The sequence below is a fragment of the Gekko japonicus genome, unplaced genomic scaffold, assembly GCF_001447785.1.
Source record: "Gekko japonicus isolate JY-2015 unplaced genomic scaffold, Gekko_japonicus_V1.1 scaffold2003, whole genome shotgun sequence".
NCBI classification, from domain to species: Eukaryota; Metazoa; Chordata; class Lepidosauria; order Squamata; family Gekkonidae; genus Gekko; species Gekko japonicus.
The window spans coordinates 324,803-340,211 of record NW_015177076.1 but is presented as its reverse complement, the minus strand read 5'-3'; the positions used below and the strand labels follow the sequence as shown (position 1 = coordinate 340,211).

At 44.2% G+C, this 15,409-nt stretch overlaps 1 protein-coding gene across 1 annotated transcript; it reads right to left on the bottom strand.

The window, feature by feature from the left end:
• Positions 1-1,683: 1,683 nt before the first annotated feature.
• On the bottom strand, positions 1,684-7,265 carry LOC107124734 (lymphotactin-like). The gene is made up of 3 exons (XM_015428236.1): positions 7,196-7,265; positions 4,094-4,211; positions 1,684-1,855 (listed from the first exon to the last, which is right to left on the bottom strand). The coding sequence occupies exons 1-3, from the start codon at positions 7,263-7,265 to the stop codon at positions 1,684-1,686; spliced, it is 360 nt and encodes a 119-aa protein (XP_015283722.1).
• Positions 7,266-15,409: the final 8,144 nt, after the last annotated feature.

Here is a 15,409-nt window from a genome sequence, read left to right as displayed (position 1 = left end):
GTTCCTGGCATCTCCAGTCAAAAGGGTCAGGTTGTCATGATGTGAAAGACCTGCATTAAACCCCTGCAGAGGTGTTGTCAGTCTGAGTAGACAATACTGACATTAATGGACCAGTAGTCTGACCAGGGGTCGTTTCGTAGAAAAAGAGCTAGGGGAACTCATTAGCATAACTCATTAGCATATGTCACACCCCCTGACATCACCGGAAGTGTGTCATAAGGCCAAACACCCCGCCCCCAATGGTCCAGACCGCCGCCGGCGGGACGTTCTGCCCCCCCCACAGACCCGCACACTGCCGGAAGCAGGGGGCGGGGCTTTGTCATGTGGCCCGCCCCCCATACCTCACCCGGGGGAACTGCGATCCCCCGCGATCCCCCCCGAAATGACCTCTGAGTCTGACTCAGTGTAAGGTACCTTCATGTGTTCAGCTGCCCATCTTTTCCCTCACCTGTCATCTCACCCATCAACTGGTCAAACGCTCAACAGGCCAATAACTGCTGTGTCACTGTGATGTCCCCATCCATTTCAAAGGGGCATGCCCAAGATAACTTCCCATAGATTCTGCACAGGCAGGGCTTTTTTGTGGTGGTACCCACCAGTACTGGCACCTTTTGCGGGGCGGGGGGGTGAGGTTTCCTGAGTCCTGAGGAGGAATTGATGGAAACCAGTGCAACCTTATATATGAGTACTGGCACCTTTTAAAATGAAAAAGCAAAGCACTGTGTACATGATAACAGAAGTACAGATCAAAATCAGTGTAAAATTACAGATTTATTTAATGCACTGTGAAAGCAGTTTTTGTTGTAAAACCAACGACCAAATGAAAAGCTGAAATATACAATCGGTTTCTTCCAACTATACTTAGCATTGCTATATCTCTTCCTTTCAACCAAGGCATTGAAAATTGCATTGGAATGCCTCACTCATTAAGTTATCACATGATTCCTACTGTAATCACAGGGTGCCTTCAGCAAATCTAACAGTACAACAAGAACACATTAGATTAGAAGAAGAAGAAGAGAAGAGGTTGGATTTATACCCCACTCTTCACTCAGAGTCTCAGAGCAGCTTACAAACTCCTTTCCCCTTTCCCTCCCCACAATAGACACCCTGTCAGGTAGGTGGGGCTGAGAGAGCTCTTTTAAGGACAGCTCTGACAGAACGATGGCTTGCCCAAGGTCATCCAGCAACCGCATGTGGAGGAGTGGGGAATCAAACCCAATTCTCCCAGATTAGAGTCCGCACACTTAATCACTACACCATACCGGCTCTCACACCAAACTGGCTTTGCTGGAAGATGCTGTCAACCAGGGATAAAGTGTAAGTAAAGAGAGCACAGCTGCGATTGAATATATTGAAGGAGCAGAGGTGAAAATAACAGATTTCTTGCTGGTACTCCCACTCTTGCGGGGGGCAGCTTGATGCAGAAGATGGGAGGTACCAGTTTGGCCATTTTTTTCACTAGTACTTAGTTACTTTCACCCCACAAAGGAGCTGATTTTGTAAATTAAATATTAATTTAAAACCCTCAAGTAAATAAGAATAAAATAAGCACTAAATGGCTCTTCCTTAATGGATGAATGGATTTCGCTGAAACTACATGAGTTCAGAAACTTTATTTCCAATCAACTGTTATCAAGAATTATGAGTAGCTGTTGATAGATGGACATCTGTTGCATCTGTTTAGCTAGTCCTGGCTTTAGGTCTTGATGTAGATATGGCTCTGCGTCTAGATGAGGGTTTGGGTTTTTTGTGTGGTCTAGGCTTTGGTTTTTGGTCCAACTTCTGGATGGCATTCTGTACCCACGGGAGATCATGTTGCACACAGATTCGAAATCCACGGTTGGTTATAAATCTACAAAAGGAGAAGAGGCAAGTCACTATATTTATCCTTTGAATAGATTAAAGAAGTTCTGCACAAAATAGGAAGCCATGCTGAACTGTTTTTAGAGTCTTGTAGGCATTTGACAGGTTGGTATCTATAATGGATAAGAAAGCGATTGGCCGAAATGATGTATGTCATTCACCATAACAGAACATCCTCTCCACCAGATGGGGGGGGCATTTGGGGGCAACGTCCCCCACAGTTGAGTGCTGCCCCCCAAGACAATAATTCAAAAAGATTAAAGAAAAAGATTAAAATAAAAACAATATTTAAGAATTATATGAGGTGTGTGGTGTTTCCGAAATGACCCTGATCACAGTCAGGAAAGCTTCAGTCTCATTTTCTTTTTTTCCCAGGCGAAAAAATAAATAGGTGTTTAAAAACACAAAAAAAAAAAAAATTGCAAAAAAAAAAAAAAAGAATTGCAAAATGTAAAAGAGAGAGGCTTACACAGAAAAGCAGCTCGGAACTGAGTCTCTCCAATCGAAAGGACTAGAGGAGGACTAGAGGTCGCAGCAGAGCAGGCCGGGGTGCCCCCCCAGATTTCCCCACACCCACCAACCAAAAATTTCTAGCTACACCCCTGCTCTCTACATGAACTGATGCATAGGATAGCACCAGTTTGTATTTACTGGAGCTAGATGTTCAGCAGAGGGGCCTCCGGCTTGATTTACAGCAGAGAACTAATACACAGGAAAGGGATACTTAACCCTTTCCCATTTTCCATTGCATACCATGTCTCCTAGCTGGAATTCCAGATAAATATTTGCAGCAAAAAAGGGAAAAAGTCATTGTGGAGAGGGGACTGCGGGGGGGGGGGATGGTGGCCAGTTAAGCATCCTCTTAGTGAATGCCTCTGCTGCATATTTTTATCTCAGCACATTGCAGTGATTCAGTAGTGACCCACATTTCCAGACCTGAGTCACCCACTGAACATCTAGTTCAGTCCAGAATTTTCAGAGCTGGAATTAAAATCTTCAGCAGAATTTCACTAAGGAACTAAAGATTGTGGCTCAGATAATTTGAAAAACCTCTATCTTGTATGTGAATGTGTCTTTGTTATTACGTCTCCAATATAATTATATCGGTCAGCTTAGTTGGTCAGCCAAATGAAGTGAAAAGAAAGGCCTCATACTGGGCAAGACAACACTTCTAGTGCTAACCCTGAACAAAACTTTGTTGGACTCAAAGGTTGTTCTAGTGCTAACTATGTTCTGTGTTTTCATTGTATGTCACTCTCAGTTCTGAGAGTCTTATATTGTGTCACTTGCACTCCAGATCTGGTCTCTGTTTCAAGGGGAGTTCATCACTTCAGGTTTGCAATTTCACATGCTAACTCACTTGCTCATATGTGGATGGGTTTTTAGGAAAACTAGGTTTTATTATCTATTTTAAAATATTCCATTGTTAGTTAATTCTAATGGCACCCCAATTAATGCTGCCTGCTTATGGGCAACCCACCCACCTCGTTCAAAGTTTAGTGCAATTAGTGCTGCCATGCCTCTTTTTTCACTGCCTGCACAACTCCCATGCCAGTAGTGCTGAGCCTCTCTCACTTCCCTTGAAGCTGAACTGCAGCTAGACTTCAGTTGATGCTGCCCAGCACCAAGGGAGCCCCGTCTTTAAACTGCTCTGGACATAGCCGTCAATAAGCAGCTGGCCTGGAGGAACTCCTTTTATCGTTAGATGCCTCGGGGTGCTTGTCAGACTTTCCTACCTATATTACAGTAACTTGCACTATCCCTGTCAACCTAGTTAGGGTCTCACCAGTCATACAATCAGACTAACAAAAACCCTTCCACAGGCTTGGCAGTATGGTGAAAAAGAAGTCCCAACAAAGCCTGTCAGATGGGACTCCTAAAATTACTGCTCACCCTCTGAGAGTGATCAGCTAATTCCATACTGGCCACACCCAGACGTGGGAGTGAGTGGGAATTCCAAGCCAAAGGCCGGTTGCCATAAGTAGAACCTGCTAAAATATGGCTCCAGTACCCCTCCCGACCAGCAGCATTGCCTTTCCTTAATGGATGAACAGCTAGATTATGTGCCTCGACCATCCTTCCTTTTAAGGAAGATGTGACCAAAACCATTTCTTGCTCCTATTCAGGGCAAAGAGTATCAATGCCAGATACAACCATCATAGATCTAGCTGATGTTCGCTGGATTTGTAAGCTAGTCCACAGTTTAAAGACTACAGTAGATACTTACATCACAGCTTTAAATGGTCTCTCGTGATTTTCATAGCTAGCGATTCTTTTGATGTCTATTTCTTCAGTGTACAAGTCTGTACACCGGTTTTCTGGCATCACCTGAGAACCAAAGCTTCCTAAAAAACAAGAATTATGCATTATAATCGAGTGATACGAAGTTTTAACAGTGGAAGGTTTTTACTGTTGTTAGAACATTTGCAGTTCTCACATCTCTACGAGCAGGGTTACCAACCTCCAGGTGGGTTCTGGAGCCCTCCCAGAATCACAACTGGTCTCCATACTTCAGACATCAGTTCCCCTGGAGGAAACGGCAGCTTCAGAGGAGGACAGACTCCATGGCAGACCCTAGATAGAATCTACGTCCTACAATGACATTGAATCCCCTCTGAGCTCCATTCCCTCCCCAGTCTCTAGTCAACACTTCCAAATCTCCAGGAATTTCCAAAGCCAGTGCTGACAGCCCTGTCTGTATTCCCCAAACACCTTGCCTGCTTTCGTATAGTGCAATAAATATAAAACAATAAATCACAGTTGTTATTCATTGATCACAGGGTTCTTCTCTGCAACGATCCTGTATTTTCCAGCATTCATAACTTCCTCAGTACAGATAAGAGAGGCTGATGCATAGAAATAGGATTTAGTACAACTATCGCTAATTGGATGAGGATCTACTTGCACATGTGGAAACAGGTTCCATATGATCAGTTGCTGCCCTTATCTAGTGACCTAGGCTAACCCAATTTCATCAGATCTCAGAAGTTACACAGGGTTGGCCCTGGTCAGTATTTGGATGGGAAACCACCACTAAAGTCTCAGGTTGCTACACAGAGGCAGGCAATGGTGGCAAACCACCTCTGTTCATCTCTTGCCAATCCTACATGGTTACCGGTGGCACTTTCTACCACCAGTGCTGTGCATGTGTACCTGTCTCAAAAAACTGGCCAAAACATTGATCCAGTGTTTGGGAGGGTTCCCTCTACCTTCCCTTTCTCTCTCCACCATGAGAATGCATCACTTTAAAAAGGTACCCACCCAGCAGGGAGCAACATCTAAAAAGCACCTCAGAGGTCTAGTGCACACACTGAAAAAAATCTCAGTAGGCCCTTCAATCAGTTACAAGTTCTGGGAAGCTGTCTCACCTTGTCATATATTGGTGCCAGCCATGAAGGCCAGTCATTCTTTAGAGATAATTCCTTGCCGCTGTTTTGTGTGGTTTCTAAATACAGAGTAGAGCAATTATTAGCTGTGTTTTCAGCAGCTAGGAACCCAAAGTGATGCAGGATCAATAAAACTCTTTGCAAATTTGGTATGCACACCTCCCTTACCCTAGATTATGTGGGTTAGATCCAGCCAACTTTTTCACTCAGTCTTGGTCAGTCCTCCTCACCTCCAGCTGTCCTTGGCTTTTGTCAATTCAAGTCTGTGATCCCCACCACAGCCTTTTTGCTGGTCAAAGGGGATTCATACCCCCCTTCACCTATGGAAAAGTTGGTTGGATACAACCCCATATCTCACTGATTGTTTTCAAGTGGAAAATAGTAGAACTATGCCCTACACCAAAACTCTTTCCATAATATTGTTTCTTATTCCTATTGTTATCACAGCTTTCCTTTAAAGAGCTTCCTTTATTTCATCCTCACAAAACCATGTGAGGGAGGTTAGGCTAAGTTATACTGACAGGCCCAAAGTCACACAGCACACTTCATGGCTGACTGGAGATTTGACCCAAGGTCTTTCCTTTCCAGTTTGGGCTTGGCCCACTATGTTGCCAGAAGGAAATTTAGACACCAGGAACCAAATGCAATTAAGAAAAATACCAACACGACTGCACACCTACAATTAAGAAAAGTTTTGTTTTATCCTTTGCCTTGCTTGGCTATGATTACTCACCCTGAATTTCCCAGTACAAAAGGGGAATCATAAGGACTTAAGTCATAGGAATGTGTACATAGGGTCAAACTGGTCATAATGGGTTTCACGCATCTCCTCCTTTAGTCTTTTAAAAGGAAATTATAGCTGTGTGGGGAATCAATTTAAGATTGGGAACACACAAGCAGGGGAGGTGGGAAGGAGGTTCCCTTCCATTCCTCCACAGCTTCACTTATCAAAATTCCCTTTCCTAGCACTGTAATTAGCTGTTTAAGTGAGGAAGATAGATCCCTGTTTCTTTAAAGGGCTATAACATCACAAGAAGCCCAGTTTTGAAAACCACGCAAAGGGAAGAGAGTGCCACCACCTCCTCATATATCTCCAAACTGAATTAGCACCCCACCCCCCACATACACCATGGTTGTAACTGCTCTTTAGAAGACCCTGGGAAGATCTAGTCACAAAACTCTCCCTGTTGCAAAAGCTTTGGCTTTCAGGAAGCTCTTCCATACATGCAACATCCTACAGGTTCCCAGTAGACATGGAAAGCAAGAAGACATCCATTGCGAACCTTTCTATGTGCAAAATCCACTTGGGATTCCTGCCAGCAGGATGTGAAGGAATGCCATGCAGATTGAAGGCATGTGTCCATCAGACATCATTGGCAGGTCCCATACTGGAAACTCTCTTCTCAAGTGTTTGGGATGGGGCATGAAGTGCAGGGAGAGGGGGCTTCTACTTCCCCCTCATTTTCCCAACTTAAAACAGACCCCGGGGGTGCTATTTGCCCTGTTGGCAGCCCAGTAGTATATATGCAGCTGCCATTTGAGCAAATAGTGTCCGGGGTCATTTCTGGTCAAGTAGTGTGGTGGGGAAGGCAGAAGTGTACTGTGGACCCAGCCTCAGTTGGGGCCTCACACTCTTGGGAAGTTCCCAGTGGAAAATTATTAGCTGACATCTGACTACCTGTGACACACACATGTAAAACATAACATGCGTGTTAGGCCCTGACGCAGCAGATCGGGCAAAAAATTAAAGTATGGGTTTAACCTCTGGCTACTTTGCTAAAGTTTGATGTCTCTGGCCCAAGGAGTTTTCCTCTGCCAGGAGGGTCTCTTGCATCTGAGGAAGGAACCAAATGTAGCTGGGTGGTGTAGAAAGATACAAGCTTCAGGTTTTCTTTGCATCAGAAAACAGCAAATTAGGTACTTTGTTTGAACTGAAAACATACCTCTGACAATGCCTTCATTGAAGATGTCAAGGAATGAGATGGCCAGAATGGCTGCCATATAGAGCTTCATTGCTGATCTATTCCCTTGATGTGATGGACGAATATAAGATCAGTTAAGGCCTCCTTCTCTGCTTATATATCTCAATGGACACTTCCTCCGCAAGAAGTGTAATGGTGAGGATGAGTGGGGGAAAATCTGAGAAGCTGTCAGACCATTCGTTTCAACTGAAAGGGGGGGAAATTTCCCCCTCTTCTCTGGTCGCCCCTCATCGTCTACTTTTTCCTGCCACAATGTGGTTACTTTTTAGCACTTTGCAGGTTGGTTTTATTTTAGGCTGCAAAAGAAAGTTCTTTCTGTGCAGTGGAAACCTGCAGTGGTTCTATGGTTTCATTGCTAAACTCTTATGTCTATGGAGTCAATAAGACATTGAATCATATAAGTCATAAAGGCTAGAGAGGACCGCAAGGATAATTCATTCTGACCCCTCTGCCCATACTACCGCGACATTTACTATTATTAGTTTTGACAACATCCAGCCAATTTTGCTATAGGAACTTCCAGTGAGGAGGACTACCTCGACAGATTGTGTGTTTTGTTCTAATATGTACTGGCTTCTTCTAAAAAAAAAATGCTGCTCTGATAATAGATTAATCATAGATAACATGCCTTTGACCCCTAATAGGCAGTTGCAATTTCTGCTAATTCACCCCCCCCCCCAATATTGATCCCCAGAAACAAAATTTCAGGGGAGAGTTCAGTGAGCTGCAGCAGAAGGTGGAATCAATGGAAATCACCACCCCCTTTTTTAAAAATAATTGTCTTCAGAACTACATCGCTGGATACAGGCTAGTATCACTCACAGCATAGATACCCACTATAGGCATGAACCATTGCAAGTTGCCAGGGAGAGAATGTTGGTCCTGGACTGAGAAGATGGGTTCAAACCCCTGCTTACCCAGTATGCTCAGCGGGTGATCTTGGGCCAGTCACTGACTTAACCTAACCTACCTCACAGAGTTGTGAAGATAAAATGGGTAGCTCCACGTGTTTATTTGATGGGGGGGCTACACTCATAGTCTAAAAGGTTCCAAAGGCAACTTCCAAAAGTAAGTTTTGAACCAGGAGAAAATGGTCATGAAAACAGCAAGAAACGATAAAACAGCTGTGAAGAAGGTTGATAATAATAGCAGCATCCTACAAATGCCACATATAAAAAGGATAAAACCTGTTGGAAGAGAATGACCTACAGTTCCTGACTCACCATACCAGTGAATCTAACAAAACCAAGACATGATGACACATAAAAAGACAGCCAATTGAGTCTGTTCAAGCATTTCAGCCATCAACTAAAGGCCTATCTGAGCCCTGAACTCCTTGGAGGAAACTTCATCTGCTCTCACCTCTGCATGGCAAGCCCTTCCTAGTGGTATTCCTTTGTCTGTACAGTTATTAAAAGTATAGAAGTTTCTTTGTCGCTAGCCAGCTTTCCGTCTGGAGCCTCCAGTAGTGTGAACTGAGACATCCATGACTTCCATGATACAGGATTATAGCTTTTTTTCAAAATGATTGTCTCATCATTTGCATTAGCTTCACTGGAACTGGTGAAGGAGTTATGGTGTTGCTTCATTGCAAACGGCTGGTCATGGTGGAAAGTGCTGTCAAGCTGCAGCTGACTTACAGCAACCCCCATAGGGTTTCATAGGCAGTAGATGGACAGAAGTGGTTTCCCATTGCCTGCCTTTGCATAGCAACCCTGGGCTTCCTTGGTGGTCTCCCATTCAAGTACAAACCAGGGCCAACCTTGCTTAGCTTCACAAGATCTGATGAGATCCGGCTAGCCTGGACCATCCAGGTCAGGGGCAGAATGCTACAACTATAAAAACAGCTTGAAGGAATATCCCGACCAATCCAGGTCTTGCTAAGCAGCTTCAGAAGTTCAGTGCCTATCTTGCTCCTTTATTCCTACCCCTTTCCATTACCATGTCAATATCATCGTTAACCACCAGTCCATTTCCATATTTTTTCTCCAAAATTTGTTTGGCAGTTTTGGAAGAGATCCACTAAAAATCATGAGCACTTGAGAAGAACCAGCACAAGCAGATATGAAATTAACTGAAACTCTGGCAACTCCAAACCATATCAAATACAACAAATGAGAAACTTCATTTGCTTACACTTAACCAATCGTCTTTCAAAATCATGTTATGCAAATTGTTTTATGGTGTTTATTTACTTCATTTCTACCCTGCCTTCCTCCCCAGCAGAGATCCAAAGCAGCTTCCTTCATTTTCCTCTCCTCCATTTTATCTTTTCACCAACCTTGCGAGATCGGTTAAGTGGAGAGTGTGTGACTGGCCCAGGATTATCCACTAAGCTTTGTGGCTGAGGAACATGCAGGGTTGCCAGCCTTCAGGCAGGGCCTGGAGATTTCCTGGAACTACAACTGATCTCCAGATGACAGGGATCACTTTCCCCACCAATATGGATTTAACAAGGGCCACTTTATTAATTATTTAATAACAACAAATACTAGCGAGGGGTTACCAGAGATGTACTGAGGAATATGACTGGTGTCAAACTCCTGACCACCTTCATTTCCTTCTGGTCGATGCACCTGCTCTGATCTCAAGCCACTGAAGGTAGCTTTCGACCAGCAACGTGGCATGTTCAAGAGAACCCCTGACCCACCACCCCAGAAGCCGCAAAGGCCTGCTCAGGTAGGCCGAGCCAGATTGTTCCAAGGAAGATCACCCCTTCTTAGCCTTGAGCCGCAAAGGCCCGAAAGTCGTTCCTGGAGGACCCTTTATTTCCTTTATAACAATGCCCCGGTGCTCACCAGTTCCATCCTGATCGCGCTACCCCGCCAAATACTAAAGGGACCATACTATTTAACAGCCCGGCCCCCGAAGCCAATAAACCAACACCACCATCATCAGTGCAAGGTAGGCCAAAACACCTTCATACACAGGCCAAACCGATGGAGGCGAAAAATTCCTACCTGGCTCCATAAAAAGGCAACCGGTCAGACCTGCACTAAAATAGGGTGGGAGGGTGGGCCGAGCTCTACCGACTGACTGTAAGGCAGGGGGCAGGAGCTAAGCCTAGACAGGCTGGCTCTGCCCCCTGTTGGTTCCTTACTCTTCATGCCTCTCACGGAGGCAAAGCAGCCCCCCCACCAGCGCAGGCTCGGCGGGGGTTGGGGCTCACACTCTCAGCACTACACCAGACTGGCTCTGTTTCATTAGCTACTGATCTTGTACTCTTGTTGAAGGAGCACAGAAAGACTAAAATATTTCCCTGAAGAAGCCTGTTGGTGAAACATGTAGGGTACTTTTAGCTCACTGATAAAATATATCTTTTCCTTTCCTTGCACCATTGGCCTTTGCCTTATTTTAATCTCTGAGTGGGGATCTCAATCCAGTTTTTTCAGATCTTAGTCTGACACTCACACTGGCTTTCTTTTATTGGCTACTTTTTCAGAATCGGGGGTTTACACAGGTGGCAAATGATATGGGTCCTTTCCGCATTTTCCTGCCACTCCAGATTTTCTGTGTTTGTGTCGAGTCAGTTTAAATTCACAGCAAAACAGCATCCAAATAACCCGGGGCAACAGCAGGCTGAAACCAGACTGACCAGTGAAGGGAGGTAATGTAATGCAGAATGGGGGGGGGAAACCAGAATAAAAAGAAGGTTGAACTTGGTTTTAGTGTAGAATGGGGGAAAAACTTGGATTAAAAAGAAGGTTGAATTCGATTTCAGTGCATAATTGCTTAGAGGACACCATGGTGAACATGGATTAAAAGGAGAGTGCAGAAAGAGCCACTGACATCCTTCTGATGCTGGTTACCATATAAAGCCAAACAGTTAATATATGAGATCAGAAGAAACAGTGGAAGAGAAGACTTTTCACCCATGAGATGAATTGATGCAATACCATACCTACAACTCTGGGAAATGGCAAAGCTAGAATTTCAAAGACTTTCTCCAGATTACTAGGTGAGAAGATAAAGTAGTGACTCTACACAGAATGAAGTTGGTAGTCTCAGGTTTACATCCAGTTTCTAGTGGAATTGTCATTAACTTTTTGAAGACATTGTGTTGTTCATCCTACAAGAGCGTGGCAGCTATTGTTGTTGTTCAGTCGCACAGTCGAGTCCGACTCTTCGCGACCCCATGGATCATCTCCCACCAGGCCCTCCTGTCTTCCGCCGTCCTCTGAAGTTGGCTCAATTTCATGTTTGTTGCATCGATGACACTGTCTAACCATCTCATCCTTTGCCGTCCCCGTCTTCTTTGACCTTCAATCTTTCCCAGCATCAGGGTCTTCTCCAGGGAGTGCTCCCTTCTCATTTGGTGGCCAAAGTATTTGAGCTTCAGTTTCATTATCTGGCCTTCCAGGGAACAGTCAGGGTTGATTTCTTTTAGGATTGACTGATTTGATCTTTTTGCAGTCCAAGGGACTCTCAAGAGTCTTCTCCAGCACCATAGTTCAAAAGAATCTATTCTTCGGCGTTCGGCCTTCCTTATAGTCCAACTCTCGCAGCCATACATGACTACTGGGAATACCATTGCTTTGACCATGCGGACTTTTGTTGGCAGGGTGATGTCTCTACTTTTTATCATGCTGTTTAGGTTCGCCATCGCTTTCCTCCCAAGGAGCAGGCGTCTTTTAATTTCATGGCTGCAGTCACAGTCTGCGGTGATCTGGGATCCCAGGAACGTGAAGTCTGTCACTACTTCCACGACTTCCCCTTCTATTTGCCAAGGAGTGATGGGGCCGGATGCCATGATCTTAGTTTTTTTGATGTTGAGCTTCAAGCCCACTTTTGCGCTCTCCTCTTTTACTCTGAGCAAGAGGCTCTTTAGGTCCTCTTCACTTTCTGCCATTAGAGTGGTATCGTCTGCATATCTGAGGTTGTTGATCTTTTCCCCAGCAATCTTAATTCCCGCTTGTGATTCATCCAGGCCAGCATTTCGCATGATGTACTCTGCATATATATTAAATAAGCAAGGTGACAGTATACATCCTTGTCGTACTCCTTTTCCTATGCTGAACCAATCAGTTGTTCCGTATCCGGTTCTAACTGTCGCTTCTTGGCCCTTATACAGGTTTCTCAAGAGACATGTGAGGTGGTCTGGTACTCCCATCTCTTTAAGGACCTGCCATAGTTTGTTGTGATCCACACAGTCAAAGGCTTTAGCATAGTCAATGAAGCAGAAGTAGATATTTTTCTGGTACTCTCTTGCTTTTTCCATAATCCAGCGAATGTTGGCAATTTGATCTCTAGTTCCTCTACCTCTTCGAAACCCAGCTTGTACTTCTGGTAGTTCTCTATCCACGTACTGTTGAAGCCTAGCTTGTAGGATCTTGAGCATGACCTTGCTAGCGTGTGATATGAGTGCAATTGTGCGATAGTTTGAACATTCCTTGGCATTGCCCTTCTTTGGGATTGGAATGTATACTGATCTTTTCCAATCCTGTGGCCACTGTTGCGTTTTCCAAATTTGCTGGCAAATGGAGTGCAGAACTTTAACAGCATCATCTTCTAAGACTTTGAATAGTTCAGCTGGAATACCATCACCTCCACTAGCTTTGTTGTTAGTAATGCTTTCTAAGGCCCATTTAACTTCACATTCCAGGATGTCTGGCTCGAGGTCAGTGATTATACCGTCGTGGTTGTCAAGGACATCGAGGTCTTTCTTGTATAGTTCTTCTGTGTATTCTTGCCATCTTTTCCTAATCTTTTCTGCTTCTGTTAGGTCCCTACCGTTTTTGTCCTTTATCATGGCCATCTTTGCATGGAACGCTCCCTTGATTTCTCCAATTTTCTTGAAGAGATCTCTAGCCCTTCCCATTCTATTGTTTTCTTCTATTACTTTGCACTGTTCATTCAGGAAGGCCTCCTTATCTCTCCTTGCTCTTCTCTGGAAATCTGCATTCAGTTGGGTAAATCTTTCCTTTTCGCCTTTGCCTTTCGCTTTCCTTCTTTCCTCTGCTATTTGTAAAGCCTCATCAGAAAGCCACTTTGCTTTCTTGCATTTCTTTTTCTTTGGGATGGTGGTGATTGCTGCTTCCTGTACAATGTCACGAACCTCTGTCCATAGTTCTTCAGGCACTCTATCTATCAAATCCAGACCCTTGAATCTATTCTTCACCTCTACTGTATATTCATCAGGGATGCGATCTAGGTTAAACCTGAATGGCCTCGTGGTTTTCCTGATTTTCTTCAGTTTAAGTCTGAATTTTGCTCATGATCTGAACCACAGTCAGCTCCAGGTCTTGTTTTTACTGACTGGATTGAGCTTCTCCATCTTTGACTGCAAATTATATAGTCAATCTGATTGCGGTGTTGCCCATTTGGTGATGTCCATGTGGCAGCTATAGGTACATGGAAAACACAGCCTCTTGTTGTTTTATTTTTGCTTTACTGTTCACAGTTGGCTATGGAAATATTTCCCAGAGTTCTTTAATTTTTACATATATTTCCTTTTTTTAGAAAAATAATCTTTTTTTGTATTTTTAGAATATAAACATTCAAGTCTTCAGCTGAAAATTGAATTTACGTTAGATAACACTATAATTTCACATGGGTTTAGATTTACTTGGACCCACTTCTGATCTCACCTACCTGTTCATTAAGTGAAAAACAAGAATAAGTAGGGTTGCCAGCTCCAGGATGGGAAATACCTGAAGATTTTGGGGGTGGAGCCTGAGGAAAGCGGTGTTTGGGAGGGGAGGGACTTCAGTGGAGTATAATGTCATACAGTCAACTTTCCAAAATGGCCATTTTCTCCAGGAGAACTGATCTCTGGAGATCAGTTATAATAGCAGGAGATCTCCAGCTAGGACTTGGACGTTGGCAACTATAAGAACAAAAGACCTGCGGGATCAGGACCTCAGCATCTCATTTTCAATGCCAGGAAGCCAGGTGTATCTGGGAGATTGACAAGTTCACATAAGAACATGATAACAACTCAGTGGCACCTTGAAAACTAACAACATTTATTACAGCAGAAGCTTTTGTGATTTAGAGCTCACTTCACACTCCATATATCTGATGAAGTAAGAGCTGACTTATTAAAACTTCTGCTGGAATATATTTTGTTAGTCCCAGGTGCCCTCTCCGCACTCGTGTTAGGCGAGTGCCTTGGTATACCCAAGAGCTGCGTGAGCTAAAGCGAGAACTGAGACGGCTAGAGAGACGGTGGTGCCGAGCTCGCGACGAGGCATCTAGAGCATCTTATAGGACACTTATGAAAGCCTATGAGATGGCAGTCAAAGCCGCAAAGAGAGATTTCTATGCAACCACGATTGCATCTGCTAGCTCACGCCCGGCCCAATTATTTAGTATAATTCGGTTTTTGACAGCTCTGCCACAGGACAGGCAAAATGTTTGGAAATTGGATATTGGCTGTGAGCAGGGGTCATTTCGTAGAAAAAGAGCTAGGGGAACTCATTAGCATAACTCATTAGCATATGCCACACCCCCTGACATCACCAGAAGTGTGTCATAAGGCCACACCGTCTGCCATCACCAGAAGTGTGTCATAAGGCCACACCGTCTGCCATCACCAGAAGTGTGTCATAAGGCCACACCCACCACTCAGTTCGTCTTAGTCTTAAAGGTTAGTCTTAAAGGTGCTATTTGTTAGTCTTAAAGGTGCTATTTGAACTCTTGGACTATTTTGCAGCAACAGACTAACACAGCTAATTCCTCTGAATCTAAACCCACCACTCAGGCTCCACCCCCAAAATCTCCAAGGTATTGCCAACTCAGAGCTGGCGAGCCTATCTGATGGCACATGTGGGGGGAAACCCACCCATGTCAGGTAAAAAGGATAGAAGTTCAACACAATTTTATCTATTTTCAGTAACTGGTTTGTTGAGAGAAAAGCAACAACAAGCACATCAGTGAAGACCTAGTACCAGAGTGCCAAAAAGGAAAGCTGTTTAGTAATAGATGAAGTACAAAATATGTAGCTATTCACATTCCAGTTACCAGGAGTGTTCCCTCTAAGCTGAGTTAGTGTGAGCTAGCTCACAGCTTTTAAGCCTCTGGCTCACATATTTTTCTCTTCACTCAGGAAGGAGGGCTCCAGAGGCAAACTAACTGATGCAGTAGCCAAATCACTCGCTCACAGCTTTAATGCCAGTGGCCCACAAAGTAGAAATTTTGCTCACAAGACTCCACAGCTTAGAGGGAACATTGGTA

Bases quoted from the DNA above. Each gene is read 5' to 3' on its own strand.
- LOC107124734 (XM_015428236.1), bottom strand. From the start codon at position 7,265: ATGAAGCTCTATATGGCAGCCATTCTGGCCATCTCATTCCTTGACATC. The intron at 4,212-7,195 runs GTATGTTTTCAG...CTTGTTTTTTAG, and splicing joins CAATGAAGGCATTGTCAGAG to GAAGCTTTGGTTCTCAGGTG. The intron at 1,856-4,093 runs GTAAGTATCTAC...CTCCTTTTGTAG, and splicing joins AGACCATTTAAAGCTGTGAT to ATTTATAACCAACCGTGGAT.